Below are 18,807 nucleotides of genomic sequence, written 5' to 3' on the forward strand. Positions count from 1 at the left end.
TCATCTTCTTCTTTGTTTACTTGTATGATTTTTCAGAATATATTTACGTTTTGCTTTTTTTTTTTTTTACTCTCCTTCCTGTTTGAGCTGTGCAACCCTTTCATGACGGCTACAAATACGAGTAATAATTTATGTCAGTAGATCCCAAATCATCCCCCTACTACTAAGAGAATACAAATTCTCTTAGTTTTCCCGCCTAAAGAGACTTCTTCTTAATTGGGCCTATTTCTCTGGATACTACTAACACAACAAGATTTGATGGATTGTAAATTGTGGACCTTATACCATTTTTTCTATCTCATCTATCAAAGTAAAAGTTATTAATAGCCCATAATTTTGGACTATACATGTCCTATTAAAAGTTATCAAAGTCAACTTGATTTCTTATAAATTTAAATTTATATTATATTTATATGTTACCTCTTTTGTAAGAAATCACCAGTTATTTATTATGTAAATTTTTTGTCTTTGTAATATGGACTATTTCTTGAAGGATGTAAAAACACTTATGTATTTTCTATTAGAAATAAAAAAGTGAAAACATTATTTTAATAATTCGTAAATCGTCTTTTTCGACGCGAGGAATAGTTTTTACTGCTTTTTATTTTAAGGTCAATACGCGTTTTAATAAAGTTATTATACAACTAACTTAATAATTGTACTATTAATGTCATAAATTAGTTGCATGTAACGGTATAAAATTATTGTGTTATTTTTAATAGTTAAAAAATAACTTAATTTAAAATATCTTCTTATAGTAGTAAACTTTTTTTCAACCTCTTATTTATAGTATATTTAGTAGATTATAACATTAAATTAAAAGTAAACTTTATTTATGCAAATAATTTAATTGATAATATCTCTTTATAAAATAAATTTAAAAAGTACCGTGCTATAGCACGGGAACTACACTAGTTTGCAATTAACGCTTTGAGGCGTCTGAGCCTCTGATATTGTAAAAAAACTTATTTCTTCGATTCGCCTGTATAAGAATGTCAATTAGTCTTGCTGAAGACGGGTCGAAGGAAGTGACGGATAATGCCACTCACAAAATGGATAGGGGGACAAGGTGGGGGCACCCCCATGTGCTTCCCTCTCTCCTCTATTTAGGTCATTTATGAGGAAAAATGGTATCCGTCACTCCAAAATAACGGATACATGCCGTCATAAATGAGATTTTGTGTAAGAATGTGGAAAAATTGAAACAAGTGAAGAAGACAAGGAAAATACCTATACAAAGTCAATATCAAAGTCGTGCAGAGAAAAAAAAATGTGCATATACACTACACGCCCAGTAATGATGATGTAAACGCGTCTGTCGTCAAAGGTGATGATATATAAATATATAATAAATACCTACTCATTTACGTCCTTCACCAACCTTAAATTATTCTCTCCTACAGATACGTCAACGTCAACGCTCGTTTCCACTCTCTGACTCTTCTTCTTCTTCGATCAATCAATATATAGTTATATATACATATAATCTTCGCCATTGAAACATAACTTACAAGTTTTCTTATAACACCATTATTGACCAACATTAGAAGAGTTAAGAGAAATATTGAGAGAAATGAGTAGGGAGCAGAATAACAACTTTAGAGGATCGTTGACGCATGGAGGTCGGTATATACAGTATAATCTTTACGGTAATCTGTTCGAGGTTTCGTCGAAATATGTTCCTCCTATTCGTCCTGTTGGCCGTGGCGCTTATGGAATTGTCTGGTTAGTCTCCACTGCTTCATCTTTATTCATTCGTGTATTGTTGTGTTTCCGTCATTTGTTTACCTTTACTGTTGACATGAATTTTGTTTTTTTGTTTTTGCAAGTGGTTGATCAGTTTAGATATTAAAAACATAACTTACATATTAAAAAGATTCTAAAGAATTAGAATTATATTTGGTGATGATCAGTCTTAGTTTTGACTCTTGAAGTCTTGATTGTTAAGAAATAAACCCTAATAAGTCTCGATTGCTAATTGGTTTTAGGATGAAATCTCGGAATATATGAATAAGCCCCGTGTGGTCGTTTTCATTAAAACTTAATACCCTTGTTCACTTTATTCACTCATTTCACATCATTTGCATTTAGTGCAAAGTTGTGAAAATGAAAAGCGTAAAGAATTTTGACCATATTAAGTGTTTTTGTGGATTACTCCGTATTTCTTAATTAGGGTGGAAATGTAGTGAGTTGATTTGTACGTCTCAGAAACGGAGATGTAGTGAATCCAATTGAGCGGAGAGAGTAGTGAACCAGTAATAATATGATTGGTGTTCTTTTGCTCTTGTCAGTGCGACCATTAATTCGCAGACAGGAGAAGAAGTTGCAATCAAGAAAGTCGGCAATGCATTTGATAACCGTGTAGATGCTAAACGAACTCTTCGTGAAATCAAGCTTTTACGCCACATGAATCATGACAATGTAAGTATGTAGTTCTGATGTTCTGAGGAATATTATTATTGCATATAGTTCTGAAGTTACACTTGCGACTTACCATTCTTATCTCTACTTTCTTTTGCGGAACAGGTTATTGCCCTCAGAGACATAATACCACCTCCACAGAAAGAGAACTTCAATGATGTGTACATTGTCTATGAGTTGATGGATACCGATCTTCACCAAATAATACGATCCAACCAGTCACTTACAGATGATCATTGTCGGGTAAGAGATTTGGAAAAAAGTTTGGATCTTGTTATAAAACTTCAAATGAAAATGATCTTAGAATTGACCAATTTTGTGTGTAAGAAACATCTCCCTTGACAGCACAGCACAATCATTCACCGTCTCATGAACATGAGTGGCATTAGTAATTTTGGAGTGGCATTATGCCTTCCCGTTGTTTATAGGTTTTTCTTACTGACAATGATGCTTATACATTTTGCAGTATTTCCTTTATCAAATACTAAGAGGCTTGAAATACGTCCACTCTGCCAATGTGCTGCACCGTGATCTGAAACCGAGCAATTTATTCTTGAACGCGAATTGTGACCTTAAGATAGGAGATTTTGGGCTTGCAAGGGCAACTTCAGAAACAGATTTCATGACTGAGTATGTCGTCACTCGCTGGTATCGAGCACCTGAATTGCTTTTAAACTGTTCAGAGTACACAGCTGCAATTGATATCTGGTCTGTTGGATGCATACTCGGAGAAATCTTGACCAGAGAACCACTTTTCCCTGGCAAAGACTATGTTCACCAGCTGAAACTAATAACCGAGGTAAGTTAATTATCTTTATTTATTTATTTTTTTTTTTTTTCGGAAGGCCGCTGCTTAACAGACATTTCGCTGCACTTATGGTCATTGTGACGTCTCCAAATAGTTAAACTTGCTTCATGCAAAGTATTCTACACTGGTTTATCTTTGATGTTAGATAGCTGCTAAAAGATTCATATGTTTATGTTTGGAGCTGCCTAAGATGTGCATCAATAAAGACTGGTTTATACAGTAACAAGTATGGAAAGGGTCTGACATTTTGTATTTGTACCGATTTTATTCTTATGAAGCTCATTGGCGCACCTGACGAATCCAGCTTAGGCTTTTTACGGAATGACAATGCTCGTAAATATGTCAAGCAGCTTCCACAGTATCCAAGGCAACAGTTCTCCATAAGATTTCCTAATGCATCTCCTATGGCTGTTGATTTACTTGAGAGAATGCTCGTCTTTGATCCTAATGAGCGTATAACAGGTAGGTCTTAACATGAGCAGTCAATATTAATGCGAAAGTATAACCTGTTTTCGACATAATACTGGTTTTTCTTGTTTTGTACAGTTAACGAGGCGCTCTGTCACCCATATTTAGCCCCCCTTCACGGCATAAATGAAGAACCTATTTGTCTCCAGCCATTCAGTTTTGATTTTGAACAGCCATCATTTACTGAGGAAAACATCAAGGAGCTCATTTGGCGGGAGTCTGTGAGGTGCAACCCTGACCACCTTATTCAGTAATGGTTATAAGCCGGAAACGTGTACTTTATGTAGTTATAGCCTATAGAATGTGTTCACATCAACCATGAATGACATTTTTGTTCAGAAAATGACAGAATGATTTTTATAGGTTGCCACTAAAATTCTGAATACATTAAAACCGATGCTCGTGCATTCCGCAAACTATCTGATTAAGCAGTTTTACTGAAACATTGTTTTCTGTAATTTTGAGAGCTTTTGATTTGATCAGATATCAGTTCACCCTGTATGAGCATTGTTTTAGCTCAACATCGTCGATTGGCAGTTTATCTTCTGGAAAGTCACATTCACCGATATCATTCCCATATGCTTGACCATTTAGTGCCTCGCAGGGTGTAGGCGTCACTCCCGTACTAATTCCCTTCACATCTGTGCATGTCCAAGGCATCTTTTTCCTTCCCTTAACACCTATTGAAATCGTCATATTTGATAAACATATTCCAGTAAACGGGTCGCCTTGGATTCCCTCCATTCTCCCAGCCATCCTTACATTGTCTGCTACCACATCTTTATAGTTGATATTTCGGATCTCAGGCAGAGCATTTGGGTCGTATTTGTCGTCAGGGTGGGATCCGTAGTTGCCAGTCATCCAGAACACCCACTTCATTGTTTGCAGGGTCATCCTTCTTACATATATATCCTTCACATAGCCTCCTCGTCCTACACCTGTCTTAATCCTGACCCCTGATTCTGTGTTTATGGCTGTAATATCCTCGGCCCGGACATCTCTGATGCCACCAGACATCTCACTTCCAAGGGCAATTGTTGCACTGAAGGGTGAGATGCACGTTAGCCGTCTGATAGTCAAGTGTTCTGTTGGCATGCCGAATGCAATGCCATACTCATCCCAACCACTTTTAACTGCAATACAGTCATCCCCAGAGATTATGTAGCAGTCTTCAATCCTGGTGTTACTGCAGGAGTCTGAATTTGTGCATCAAAGTACAGACATGAGTATTTAGTTTTTTCGCGCATGTCAGATATACACAACCTTATCCTATATATCGAAACACAGAAAAATGACCTACTATTCTACTATGGTCATAAAATTATGGGATATTCTACGTGGTAGGCGGAGCCAGAATTTGAACTTAGGGGGGGCGAAAATTTTTAGGGGGGGCGAACGACTAATTTCATAAGGTACATTCGAAAAAAAATCGAAAATTTAATTAAAAACTTCGAAATTTTCATCCGCCAGGGGGGCGACCGCCTCTGGTAGCCCCCCTCCCCCTAGCTCCACCACTGCGTGGTAACCCTATGTTTTTTCGTTTTCCACATGGTAACCTCATTTTCACCAAAAATACCTTTGACTGGCCATAACTCACAACCACGAGTTCTGAAAACGGCGATTTCTTTTTCAAATTGACCGGCTTTACGAGATCTTTGATCTCGAAAAAAAAAATTGTCAGTTTTTGAACTCGTGGCAAGAATTACGGTCAGTCAAACTTTAAACTTTGACTGACCGTACCTCGCGAGTTCCGAATGCGACATTTTTTTTTTCAAATTAAGCGCTTTTATGATATCTTTGATTTGAAAAAAAAATCGTCGCTTTCGGAACTCGTGGTTGTGACTCTTGTGAGTTATGGCCAGTCAAAGGCGTATTTGGTAAAAATGGGGTTACCATGTAGAAAACGAAAAAAACATAGGGTTACCACGTAGAATATCCCTAAAATTATTTTCCCGATGACAACAGTTGATCTAGTTGACATCTGCTGAAATGAAAATGCGTAAGCAAATTTCAGATTAATGTTACCTGGGTTGATGCCATCAGTATTCGGCGATGTTATTGGAGCTATAATTGTGAGTCCTTGTATGACGATGTCACTGCAACGCGATGCAAAAATTCAGTTAGCTCTGATTGTGCCGAATTCATGACAACCTAATTTGTATACTGTCAACTTCATAAAATTCCTGTTACCTGCTGTAAACTGGATGCACATTCCATGTAGGTGAATTGACCAGAGTAAGGTTAGAAATCTGAATACTGTTTGAATACATTATTTCTATCAGGTAAGGTCTGGTGTTTTTAAGCTTCCCTTTGTGAAACTGTTGCCACCACAGTTCTCCTTGACCATCAATTGTCGCATTTTCACCTGTGTCGACACAGAAACATGAATTACATATTTCGGATTTGGGGGTCATATAGGGCCTCATAGAAGGCACTGGGGTAATAATGATGATTACCTGTTATGACGACATCCGTCAGATTTGTTCCGAAAATGAGACTGATAAATCTCCCTCCCTTAGTGTCCCTTCCTCTACCATATGATGGCAAAGGGTCAATCACTGGCCAGCTGCTAATATCCTAGTAACACCACACATCACAATTTTAATTTTTTTTTTGGTGTTGATCAGGAATATCCCCTACCGACAACTAGGGCAATCTCCTTCGGGGTACTGAAGGGAATTTAATGGGTTGACCCCTCCCAAGTTTGGCCTTTTCATTCGCAAGAGTCAGGAATCGAACCCTTGACCACTTGTTTAAGAGATGAGAGCTTTTACCACTCACACCAGCCAACTTTGGTACACAGCACAATTTTAATGACATTATCTATTCTTGAACAAAAGCGCGGCTTTAGGCCTTGTTTGGATACCAAAACAGGAGGGAAAGGGAGGGGAGGGCAGGGGTAGTTGAGTGAAACCGATACAGTTAAGCGTAAACAGTTCAGTGAGTTATTAACCTGAGAAGCAAGAAGAACAGCATCCTTCTGAAGAAAAAGGGTGAAATGACTAGTAAGATTGAAGCTTCCTGTAAGCCATTTTCCTGCAGGAACAATAAGCTGAGCACCTCCATCTTCACAAAACTGGCTTAAGTGGTTGATAGCATCCTGAAAGGCCTTGGTGTTGAGGGTTTTCCCATCTCCGACGGCTCCGAAATCAGTCAGGACTGCACTGTGAGTTCTGCAGCTTATTGCATTGTACTCTATATCAGTAGAACCATACTCTTGTACCTTCTTTTCTTTCCTACATTCACCACTTCCTATGCTTACCAGAATTGTTATCAATATAAACTTGAACATTCCCATCATAATAGTCGCGGAATTCTGCTACAAAATCACGAAAAACACGTTAATTTCGACTCAATAGGAAGAAAATGAATCGAAAAAGTGGTAAGAATGTTAGAATATAAACCGAATATTGGACTCCAACCATCAGCTTAAGTTTTTGTTTCAGATGCTTTGATACCATGTCAAGAAACCATCTCAACCAATAACTTAAGCTGATCGATGGTTGGAGTTCCATGATCGGTTTTATATTATAACAAAGAATGATGAGAGTTTTACTTGTGGTATTGTTGCTTGAAATGAGCAAATGATAATGTGGTTTTGGTTAAGCAACTCTATTTATAGTGTCCAATTTATAGAGTGTAGTTTTAGTTTAGAATAGGTGGGATCATAGTGGTCATTACATTACAAAAGAAATTAAGTGCAATGTCATTAATTATTGCTTGAAATTGTCTAATAGTTGAATTGAATAGTATAATTTGGAATTGTAATCATATGGGATAAGAATTGATTTTTGCACTCATTTTCTTTGTGTGGCAATACTTCCTCTCTTAGGCGATGTTTTAATATAAATTCACTCCTATTATTGCTTACAAGAAAAGTTAGGTAGCGTTACTAGAAAGTGTTCTATCTTTCACCTACAAGCTACAACAATAACAAGATTATCTTAGTGTTTAAAAGAATTACTGTAAATAACGGGATAAAAGGAACAGGTATACACTCCATCATCCATGTATTAATCATACAAAAAGTGTTCGAGTATATGATGATTGATGCTCGATTATTGATCGAATATCAATCATCATCTTAAGATTTCAGTTAAGATGATTTTCTCGTATGGTATTAGAGCCACTGTGATCTAGAGGTCATAGGTTCAAATCTTCACGACGCTCAGCTCCTCTCTGAAATGAAATATTAGTACCATATATAGGAAGATCTGCATTGCATTCACACTTCAACCTCAAATATTATATTCGTGTGAGGGGACGTATTACCGATCCCATGATCAAATTCTTGGCTTGTATAGAGTGGAATCAATTTAGTATCAAACCTTTCACATGTGAACAATGATGTGTAGAATGACTAGTGTTTCTATGTATGTATAAGTTGGACATTAGTGGATTTCAGTTATTATGTTTTTGTTGTTATTATTGGCCTCTATTGGAATTATATTCCGTCTTGTGAAAACTGACAAGTCCTTTTCACCGCACTTCCTCCGACCCATTTCACGGGTTTAAAGTTGAAATCGATAGTGCCCTTCCACTCGGAACATTTTGTTTATCCCCTTTATTTCTAAGTTAGTATGGCATGGTGGATTAGTGGGTTTGAGGATATGATAAATTTGTTAATACCGTTAAGTGACGGGTGTAGATGTCCGCTGGTAAAGTTATTGAAAAAGGGTTATAGATCTAATTACGAGTAAATGTCAATTGGTAAAGTTATCGGATAAGGGTTTTAAATCTAGTTATAGTAAAATTGTCTTTGAAATTTCCTTATATGCACAATCGATGCAAACGAGTATAGTCGAGACAAGGGTGGAGTATTTTAGCTTTCAAATGAGCTCATCTATGGATAATTGAACTTGACATATATCCTCGCTCGAGGTAACGAGGTTACACCTTTCATCAGAAGAAGCTATGATTGAGTTACTCCTATATTGTAGCACAACCATTGGTTGAGCCGTTGAGGTGCCTTACGTCACCTGTTATGTCTAATAGTCTTAAAATACGAATGTTTGTAGATACATTTTAACCTCAATTTATTTCAGTCCAACTCAGTTTCATTTAATTATATTTAATTCAGCTAACTTTATTCATTTCAATTTAATTCAGTTAAACTTCTTTTGGTCGAAAAGAACAAGACCTAAATCTACATAATCTGAATCAATGGAAAAACTTGTGCTCTGTGAAGAAACCCAAAGTTCCCACATGTGAGGGTTGTCCCACATTGATAAAAGAGGAGAAGAATTACCACTTTATAAGGCAAGGGGCTACTCCCTCTATCGCCAATTGGTTTTAGAGTGGAACCCTCTTGGGCCTACGTTGTGGACTCTTTCTCCTCCGTTTGGGTGCGGCCCAGGCCCGTTGTTGAATTTAACATGCTCATACTAATACATTTCTAGCTCCACCATTACACATCAATGAGAATAATCTCTAAGATGTGTTGTACAAACAAGGCCCTCTCATTTAGAAAATTCGTCACCAACCATGAATAAGATCTTGTATGGCTTGTGGCGGAGCCAGGAGGGGTTGAAAATTTTCAATAAGGATAAACGAATAATTATATAATGTAAATTCGAAAAACTTTAAAAATTTCACTTAATATTTTGAATTTTTTCATTTTCAGCGAGGGGGAGCGCCCTTGCTAGACTCCCCTCGCTCCACCATTGTGTAAGGCGGGCCTAGTTTAGAGTTAGTAAGGGAGACTATTGACTTTTTATTAGGTGAAACGAAATGTGGTTCACAATTGTCGCACAACTATCATTGCTAAGCACTACTAGCATATTAGCCATATGCCTTATTCAGGAAAGATAATAACTATCAACTTAGCATGCCTTGATCATACGGCAATCGTGATTTGCAAATCCACAAAGTCATAAACAATGATGCATTATCACTAAAATAATCTGTAATTAGTTAAACATATTTCATTAACTATATTCTCTTTATTTCAATCAATTGTTTTATTTTTTCTATAACGAGTAGTTTAAACAAAGATAAACGATTATTTATGACGAACAGAATATCATTAAATCGACCATTTAATTAAGACGGGTAAAAAATTGATCTAGCTAAGTAGCTACGTAATGTTCAAGTGTAAACGTGATAGAGTCTTTTATAAAATAGGTGTACACATGATGCACAATATGGTCCTAATCCTATAGGGACTAGGGTTCATCGTAAAAACACACGTTTCTTTTCTGATTGGTCCATTGGAAATTTGGAAGTGTCTTTCCTAATCAATTTTACACTATATATTTACAATAGCACTTTCTTATATCAACATGTCTGGGTGGTGTAGTCGGTTATCACGCTAGTCTCACACACTAGAGGTCCCCGGTTCGAACCCGGGCTCAGACACTTTTTTTTTTATTTGTTTACACCATACCATTAGTTGACACTTCTATTTCAGTTACCAAATTGTGGCTTACAAATTTTTATTTTTCTATTGTTGAAAGGAAAAGGGAGTGACAAGAGAACAATTTTGTAAATAGGAGGGGTAAAATTGAGAATATTGTACATGATTGAGTAAAATGCGTACAAGGAAGAGCAATTAGGCTAATTAGTTACCCCTTATGCCCTTAGCTAATTAAGTTACCCGACTAGCAGCGAATTTTTAGTTAAAATCTCCGATTATCTTTAGTAAGCTCTTTGAATGGAGATTAAAGAAGTCGCTTATCTTTCTTTTAAGCTCGTTGCGTGCTAAGAGAATCCCCTGATATGATCAAAAGAAGTAGATTGACGTACTAATGTTGAGAAATCTCCATTAAAAAGAATTCGTTTTTTCTGTATGGTTGTATGAACGAGTTTGTTAAAAAAAATGTTACTCAATTCAAGATATGATTTTTTTTTTTATAAAAAAATGTTGGTCTATATTTAAGTGTGCTATTAGACATCCCAATTTACCTTAATTATTTCTTTTAATTAATTTTAATAATTATCCCGGACAATCAAAATAAAAATAAAAATCAAAATCGAAATCGAAACACATTACTATAGGAAACCTAAAGGCTAAATCGAATCGATGAAGAACAACTTAGAATTTTATCCACGTTAGAATTCTATCTATGATCATCTTACTACTCCCTAATATAAAAAAGTCTTCTCCTAACGTAAAACCCTGAAATATTAATATTATCATCTTCTGTAAGCTACACATGTAATACTATACAAGCAAGGAAGCCATGAAAGATCACCAAAAACACTCAAAATCCTTCATTAAAAACCACACAAAATCTCTTCCTACATTAGCTTTATATCTCCTTATTTCACTATCTATCATTCTCACTTTTTACTCTCTAAAATCTCTCTACCTCTTCCCCTCCTCATCGCGTAATCACGACCCTAGTATCAGAACATCCTTCGTTGGACCAAGGTCCGGACCGGGCCCGGCCTTGCCTAATCCCGAGCCGGAGCCCACCGAATTAGGACATCTCATCTTCGGCATTGGGGCGGCCGCCAAGCACTGGGCCCGCCGGAAAGAGTACGTAAAGTATTGGTGGCCCGGGGGTAATGTGACCCGTGGGTATGTTTTCTTGGACCGGCCCGTGTACCCGACCCAGCCCGATAACCCGTCCGACTACCCGACCCTTAAGGTGTCGGGTAATACGGGCCAGTTCCCTTACTCGTATAGGAGAGGGTCTAGGTCGGCCTTAAGGATAACTAGGATAGTATCTGAGATGGTTCGGATGGTTGGTGAGTCGGACGATGTGAGGTGGTTCGTAATGGGGGACGATGATACCGTATTTTTTACGGATAATTTGATTAGGGTTTTAAGGAAGTATGATCATACTAAGAAGTACTACGTAGGGAGTAACTCGGAGACGCATATGCAAAATATTAATTTTGCGTATGATATGGCTTTTGGTGGTGGAGGGTTTGCTATTAGTTATCCCTTAGCTAAGGCTATTGAAAAAATGCAGGATCGTTGTATCCGAAGGTATGCTCCGTTGTATGGTTCGGATGATCGGATCCATGCTTGTTTAGCTGAACTCGGTGTTCCCCTTACCAAAGAGCCGGGTTTTCATCAGGTTCGTGTCTTGTTTAATTATTGGGATATTATCTCGTTACCGTTGAACTTTGCCCCTCGTTTTTCAAAAAAAAAAAAAAAAAAACTACCGACAATAATTCTCCGTTACAATTTTAGAAAACGTTAATTTTTTTTTTTTTCAAACCAATTATCTCGTAAGGCTTTGAATTTGAAAAAAAAATCACCACTTTTTGATTGGTCAAAACTTTTTTAACGAATAAACTTTGACCGACCATAATTTCTGACTACGAGTTGGGCGTGGTGAATTCTTTTTCAAACTGGAGACCTCTTAAAGACGGTTAATTATCGTATCTTGAACTTGTAGCCAAGAGTTGTTGACAGTCAAAGTTTTTTTTTTTGCAAGAAAGAGAGGTACATTTTAGAAAATGAAAAAGTTGAGGAGTACACGAGAGAATATCCCTTAATTATTATAGTACGGAGTATATAAGATGAGGATTGTGTCACCCGATAATATGTGTTTCAGTACCATCGAATGATAACAACCAATAATAATTTATACTCGTATGAGTATGGTATTACTGAAACTCGTTATAACTTAATGGTCATGCGTATAGGGTTGTTTAGGGTGAGGACTTTAAGTCGGCCTAAGCTAACCTAAGTTAAGATTATTATCTGCATATATCAGCTAATATAGCTGGTAAAGTAATGAATGTTGATACTTATGACCTGAGTTTAAATCCAGTCAGCATCATAATCGCTCTTAAATTCTAACAATAATGTTTATTTAATTGCAGTGTGATGTTCATGGCAATCTATTTGGACTACTAGCAGCACACCCAGTAGCACCATTAGTCTCCTTACATCACCTAGACATACTAGACCCAATCTTTCCCTACATGACTCCGGCTCAAGCCCTAACTCGCCTAAAGACTCCCTCAAAACTCGACTCAGCCTCACTAATGCAACAATCAATTTGCTATGACAAAGTCCGAAATTGGACTATCTCGGTCTCTTGGGGTTACGCGGTCCAAATAATCCGAGGCTCAATCACGCCTCGAGAAATGCAACGACCGGCTAGGACATTTTTCAATTGGTACAAGCAAGATGACCCGTCGGGATTTTCTTTTAATACAAGGCCGTTTAGTCACCACCCTTGTCAAAAGCCGTATGTATATTACGTTAATAATGCTCAAATTATTAGTCCCGACACGAACGTGACAAGGAGTGACTATTTGAATCATCGAATTCCTCATTCTTATTGTTGGTGGGAGGATGAAAGTCCTGAGAAGATTCATCGAGTTGAGGTTTATAAGACGATTGATCCTCACAAGTGGGATGAGGTAATTTTATTTCGTCTATTTTTACATTTTTTATTTTATTTCAATTTTGGTAGTTATTTAATTTGTGTTTTAAGTGTTGTGTTATCGAGCTGAATCCAACTGAACTCTAAAATTACGGTGTTTTTAACGTGTGACTGTATGATAATGGACTAATGGTCTATAGTTTCCCAATTTATCACGGGGAAACAAAATATACGTCCTATTTAGCAAATTGGGTGTAATATATATTCTCGTGAATCTTTCTCCAATAATTAGGCTCTCGATTGAGGTGTGTCCTAAGAATACATTTTAGAAAAATTATTGTAGCAATATGACCTTAGTAATTCTTGAAGAGAATAACTAGAATTTGATCACGGTTTATATCGTCCAAAGTTTATTTGTTTTTTTTTCTCTTTTTGATGAGTCTGTATGAATGTTGAGTAGTATTATTATAAGCAAGTTATTGAATAATTTAAACTGAGCGATAATTATTGAATGAGACAGGCTCCGAGAAGAGATTGTTGCAGGGTACAAGGCACAAATAATGAACATACAATGGCAATTGAGGTAGGGAAATGCGGAGAAGACGAAGTCATGGAACCATTTCAATAGACATTACAATAGGAGTTGGCTGGTTTATACAAGTTGGATTTTTTAATTTTTTTTTTTAATGTTAAATATTTACATTTTCCCCTCTTTTTATACCAACAACATAAACATTGAGTTAGGGAAGATTTCAAAGTTGTACATATGATACCAATTATAATAGTCCATCTCAATTTCCATACATTTGTTATGGGACTTTATTTTTGTTGGAGTAAGTCAGTAAGGTGATGTTTAGTTTATACAATGATGAGATGAATCGAGCGTACCGAGGATGGTAATAGGTCGGGTTAGATTGGCACGCTAAACATGACACATGACCTATTTTGTCACGACACGGGATTGACACGCTCTAGGACGATACGACACGCCATGGGCTACTTGTCGTGCCAAGGTCTTTAGTTAGTTTTGAACATATATCGGATGTATGTACTACATCAGATTAGACCTAATATATAACTGAGTTTATGTGTATTTTTTATGAGTTTTAATGTTTTATGAAGTTTATAAGTTATATTTTTGTTTTGGACGTCAAAACTCAAATTTATCTAAGCTTGTATGTAATATTGATGAGCTATGTTGGAATTTTTTGAGCTTAATGTTTAAATGAGAATGAACTCAAAAACTTTATAATAAAACTCATAATCTTTAAAATAAAATTCAAAAACTTTATTATAAAGTTTAGAAAGTACACCGTCAATTATATTACATCAATATATATATAGTCACTTACTAGTCTCCACCGCTAAACCAAAACCTTATCGATATAAGAGCATGTTTGGCCTTACTTATAAAAAAGAACTTTTTAATCTTTGTCAAGTAGTATAATTAAAGTTAATTTTTCCGAGAGGATCAAAGTGCTCCTAGGGTTTCCCTGTGGAGATTCCGTCTTGGCGTGTCTTCGGTTTTCTTCGATTCGAGGCCGCCTCCTACAATCTCTTTCGTAGGGTTAGGGCTCTATTATTCTTATCTGTGACGAGATTCCATTCCTGTGATATTCCTTTGCCCTAATGGCAGATTCGAGTTCATTTCGGCGTAGGGAAGGTAAACAAATCATGGGAGAACAGGCTGACGACGAGGAGGATAATTTCGTTTGGGATGTTGGTGATGACGAAGGGGAGAAGGAACGATCTGGACTACTGCTTGTTGGGAAGCTATGGGCATCAAAATCAACAAATGTTAGGGCTGCCATTGATGTGATGACCAAGCTTTGGAACCCTAAGGGGTCGATAATAGGTAATATTATTGACGCTAAAAATAAAATATTTGTTTTTCGATTTACTAATGAGAAGGATAAGCTACGAGTTATCGAAGGACAACCTTGGCACTTCGATAAATTCGTTTGGTGCCTGGATGAACCCTGTGATACAGGGAGATTGACCGATACCCCGCTTTTTCTTGTACCTATATGGGCACGGATTTATAATTTGCCAGTGCGCGGACGGTCAAATGAAGCGAACCTGAGACGATTGGGAGAGCAGCTAGGTACATTTATTTGTATGGATTCTGTGCCAAATCCTGAGATTGAAAGGGCGGTTAGAATTCGTATTTTGCATGATGTGCGTAAACCCTTAAAATCTACTGTCGGGGTACGTATGCCTACTGGAACCTCAGCACGGTTTGAGGTGAAATACGAGCGACTGCAGGCTACCTTCTGTTATGGGTGCGGGGTGTTTGGACATGGGGAAAAAAATTGCGACGAGGGCCCATATGAAGAAGGGGAATTGAGGTTTGGAGAATGGATGAGGGCATCGCCATGGAAGGTATCTAAAACGGTAGTGGACTCAATAGGAAAGGCAGCTCGGGATTTGAATAGTCAGTTTGACAAAGAAGCAGAGGCGAGAGAACAAGAAGCCATTGATACCATGATTGCGAGACTACAAAGAGTGTCGGTTACGACAAAGACGAACAGATCAGATGCAATAAAGGATGTCTTAAGGCAGGGTAGTGAGGGGACAATGCAGCAGAAAGAGGGAGCTTTGGAGGATGAATTGCTGATGGTGGTCGATGGGGAACTTAATGGTGAGAGTGGTGGGCAGGGACAGGAGATAGATAATGCACGGGTGCAGGTGAAAGGAGTGGATGATGGGAATGGTCAGGTGTTGGAGGGGGGAGGTTCGAGTCAAAATCAGGAGGGACAGCAGGGGGAGGGCAAGAAAGGTGGGAAGTGGCGGCGACTGGTGGATGAGGATACACAACGTGCTAAGTTGGGGCACACTGGGGTTGGACAGGGGAATGTTTGTGGGGTTAAACGAGTGAGGGAAGGTGCTGAAGTTGAAGGAGGAAGTAAACCAAAAAAATCTAATTCTTTCATGAGTGTACGTTCACCTGAGGCGGAGGTTGAGGTCTCTCAACCCCGCCGGGCATTATGAATCTTTTGAGCCTTAACTGCAGGGGGCTGGGCAACTCTGATGCAGTAGGCGGCTTAAGGAATTTGCTCCGTAGAGAAGATGTAAATATTGTTTTTTTTGTGTGAAACTAAGTTAGGAAGTAATGAGATGTTGAAAGTGTGCAAGTCTCTTGATGGTTTCGATGGGGTGGCCGTGGATAGTGTGGGAAGGTCGGGGGGTTTAGCTTTTCTCTGGCGTTCCAATGTCGTGTGTTCTCTTCGGTCTGCTTCAGTACACTACATGGATTTTGATGTTGAGTGTAATGGGAATCGCTGCCGGGTGACGGGGTTTTACGGATGGCCAGCAGTTCAAGATCGACACCTTTCTTGGCAACAACTTCGATTACTGGCAGGTCAGTCTGATGAACCATGGCTCTGTGTGGGGGATTATAATGAAGTCCTATATTCTAATGAAATGAAGGGAGGAAATAGGGCTCAATGGCAAATGAACAATTTTAGGAATGCGGTTGATGAGTGCGGGCTAAGGGACCTCCCTTACGAGGGCTATGAATTCACCTTTGACAACGGACAAATTGGGGATGATAATAGGCAATATCGAATTGATAGAGCGATGGGCACGGAGGCATGGTTCGACCTATTCCCTTATGCGAAATTGATCCATCTCGACCGCGAATGGTCGGACCACGCACCACTGAAAGTGATTTTTGATAAAAGGATTAGTGAAGCGAGTAGAAAGCAGAGGCGATTTCGATTTGAGCAAATCTGGATTGGTGAGGATGGGTGCGAGGATGTTATTCGTGGGGCATGGGAGGAAGAGGATGTGGACGTGCTAGACACTATTGAACGCTGTGCTCGGGAGTTGCACAAGTGGAAGGGGCTGAACTTGGGCAAGATTGTGCGCGATATCAATACCAAAAGGAAGAGGTTACGGGTGTTAAATGAAGGTCAGAGGACGAGGAGGGAGGTGCGTGAAAGGAATTTGTTGGTACGGGACATTGCTAAATTAATTAAGCAGGAAGAGCAGTTTTGGAGACAACGATCGAGGGCTATTTGGTTGCGAGATGGAGATAAAAACACAAAATTTTTTCATCGCAAAGCTACTCAAAGAAAACAGCGAAATCACATTCATAAATTAGTGGATGAGAATGGAACGAGCCATGTCACAAAACCTGCTATTAATCAAGTCATCTTGACCTATTTTTCGACCCTGTTCAAATCTACACACCCATTACACTTCGAGGAGCTGCTGGCAGGAGTCGAAGGACGGGTTACAGGACAAATGAACGAGATTTTACGAGCTGAGTATACAGGCGAGGAGATTGTCGAGGCCTTGAATCAGATGCATCCACTCAAAGCCCCGGGACCAGACGGTATGAATGCTCTCTTTTTTCAAACTTATTGGCACATTGTTGGACCCTCGATCATCCGCCAATCTTTACGCATATTGAATGGGGCAGCCTTTCCTAGCAATTTTAATAGAACCCATATTGTACTGATCCCAAAGAAGAAAGCTCCGGACAAAATGGTGGATTTCAGACCGATAAGCTTGTGCAATGTCACTTACAAAATTGTCTCGAAGGTCCTGGCTAACAGACTAAAGCGGTTCTTAGGCGATATCGTGTCTGAAAACCAGAGTGCTTTCACTCCAGGTAGGTTAATTACGGACAATATCCTCATTGCCTTTGAGATGTTTCATCATATGAAGAATGCTAGGAGTGGAGGGGGTCATATGGCACTAAAGCTCGACATGTCAAAAGCTTATGACCGGGTGGAATGGCCTTTCCTGGAGAGCGTACTTATATGTATGGGTTTTGATTCGAGTTGGGTGGGAAGGGTGATGGAGTGTGTGCGATCGGTCTCCTATGAAGTGGTGGTTAATGGTGATTTATCGGACCATATTTATCCCGAAAGGGGGCTAAGACAAGGCGACCCTATGTCTCCATATCTGTTTATTCTATGCGCGGAGGTGCTATCGAGCCTAGTTCGAAGAGCAGTGGAAGCGGGTACTTTACATGGCATACGGATTGCTCCAACAGCTCCGGTAATTTCACATCTCCTTTTTGCCGATGATAGCATCTTTTTTGTCAAAGCAGCTGAGACGGAGGCATTAAAGGTTAAGTCGATTCTTAACGATTATGAGAGGGCTTCGGGACAGGTAATTAATTTTGATAAGACCACGGTATCGTTTAGTAAGGGGACGAGGAGAGATAGGAAAGACAAGGTAGCGGCTGCTCTTGGTGTTCGAGTTGTGGAGGCTCAAGACCGCTATCTCGGGTTGCCCACTATAGTGGGCCATTCGAAGCAGGTAATCTCGACAATAGTAAGAGACAAACTCAGTAAGAAGTTGCAGGGATGGCGCGGTATGTTGCTCAGTAAAGCGGGACGGGAGATTATGATAAAGGCAGTTGCCCAATCTATTCCGACGTATGCTATGAGCATTTTCAAACTGCCGGCTAATTTCTGTGATGAACTACGATCTCTTGTGTCTAGATTTTGGTGGGGGGCATATGGGGGGAAGAGGAAGATGGCGTGGCTTGCGTGGGATCGACTTTGTCTACCTAAATCGAGAGGGGGTCTTGGGTTTCGAGACTTTAACAAGTTTAACAGTGCATTGTTGGGGAAACAAGCGTGGCGTCTTATGACGGAGCAAGAGACTTTGATGGTGCGGGTTTTGAAAGCCAAGTATTTCCCAGACAGAGAGTTTATGGAAGCGGAGTTGGGAGCGGTACCTAGCTATACTTGGAGGGGTATTTGGGAGGCTAAGGCTACGGTCAGGATGGGGGCGAGAAGGAGAATAGGAGATGGCAGGGAAACGCGAGTATGGACGGATCCTTGGGTACCCGGGTTAACT

General features: G+C 38.9%; 3 protein-coding genes and 1 non-coding gene across 7 annotated transcripts; 3 read left to right on the top strand and 1 right to left on the bottom strand.

Moving 5' to 3' along the window:
- Positions 1 to 1,307: 1,307 nt before the first annotated feature.
- LOC141605092 (mitogen-activated protein kinase homolog MMK2-like) lies at positions 1,308 to 4,212 on the top strand. Its single transcript, XM_074423729.1, has 6 exons — positions 1,308 to 1,725; positions 2,292 to 2,421; positions 2,527 to 2,664; positions 2,888 to 3,220; positions 3,508 to 3,691; positions 3,776 to 4,212. Exons 1-6 carry the CDS (start codon positions 1,574 to 1,576, stop codon positions 3,949 to 3,951), a joined length of 1,113 nt encoding a protein of 370 aa, XP_074279830.1. The 5' UTR covers positions 1,308 to 1,573; the 3' UTR covers positions 3,952 to 4,212.
- On the bottom strand, positions 4,026 to 7,522 carry LOC141605090 (putative polygalacturonase). 4 transcript variants are annotated; one of them, XM_074423726.1, is made up of 6 exons: positions 7,254 to 7,522; positions 6,651 to 7,013; positions 6,154 to 6,274; positions 5,888 to 6,062; positions 5,723 to 5,793; positions 4,026 to 4,893 (listed from the first exon to the last, which is right to left on the bottom strand). In XM_074423726.1, the coding sequence occupies exons 2-6, from the start codon at positions 6,996 to 6,998 to the stop codon at positions 4,184 to 4,186; spliced, it is 1,425 nt and encodes a 474-aa protein (XP_074279827.1). In that variant the 5' UTR covers positions 6,999 to 7,013; positions 7,254 to 7,522; the 3' UTR covers positions 4,026 to 4,183. The 4 variants fall into 4 exon arrangements, with proteins under 4 accessions (XP_074279827.1, XP_074279828.1, XP_074279826.1 ...); XM_074423727.1 differs by having other exon boundaries at positions 6,651 to 7,016; positions 7,254 to 7,344; XM_074423725.1 differs by lacking the exon at positions 7,254 to 7,522 and adding an exon at positions 7,102 to 7,247.
- A 2,458-nt stretch (positions 7,523 to 9,980) lies between these two features.
- Positions 9,981 to 10,054, top strand: TRNAV-CAC (transfer RNA valine (anticodon CAC)). Its single transcript has one exon. It is a non-coding gene; the product is annotated as a tRNA-Val (tRNA).
- Positions 10,055 to 10,808: 754 nt separating this feature from the next.
- On the top strand, positions 10,809 to 13,704 carry LOC141605091 (uncharacterized). Its single transcript, XM_074423728.1, has 3 exons — positions 10,809 to 11,724; positions 12,479 to 13,024; positions 13,508 to 13,704. Exons 1-3 carry the CDS (start codon positions 10,879 to 10,881, stop codon positions 13,613 to 13,615), a joined length of 1,500 nt encoding a protein of 499 aa, XP_074279829.1. The 5' UTR covers positions 10,809 to 10,878; the 3' UTR covers positions 13,616 to 13,704.
- The last annotated feature ends 5,103 nt before the right edge of the window (positions 13,705 to 18,807 follow it).

Source organism: Silene latifolia, chromosome 10 (assembly GCF_048544455.1).
Source record: "Silene latifolia isolate original U9 population chromosome 10, ASM4854445v1, whole genome shotgun sequence".
NCBI classification, from domain to species: domain Eukaryota; kingdom Viridiplantae; phylum Streptophyta; class Magnoliopsida; order Caryophyllales; family Caryophyllaceae; genus Silene; species Silene latifolia.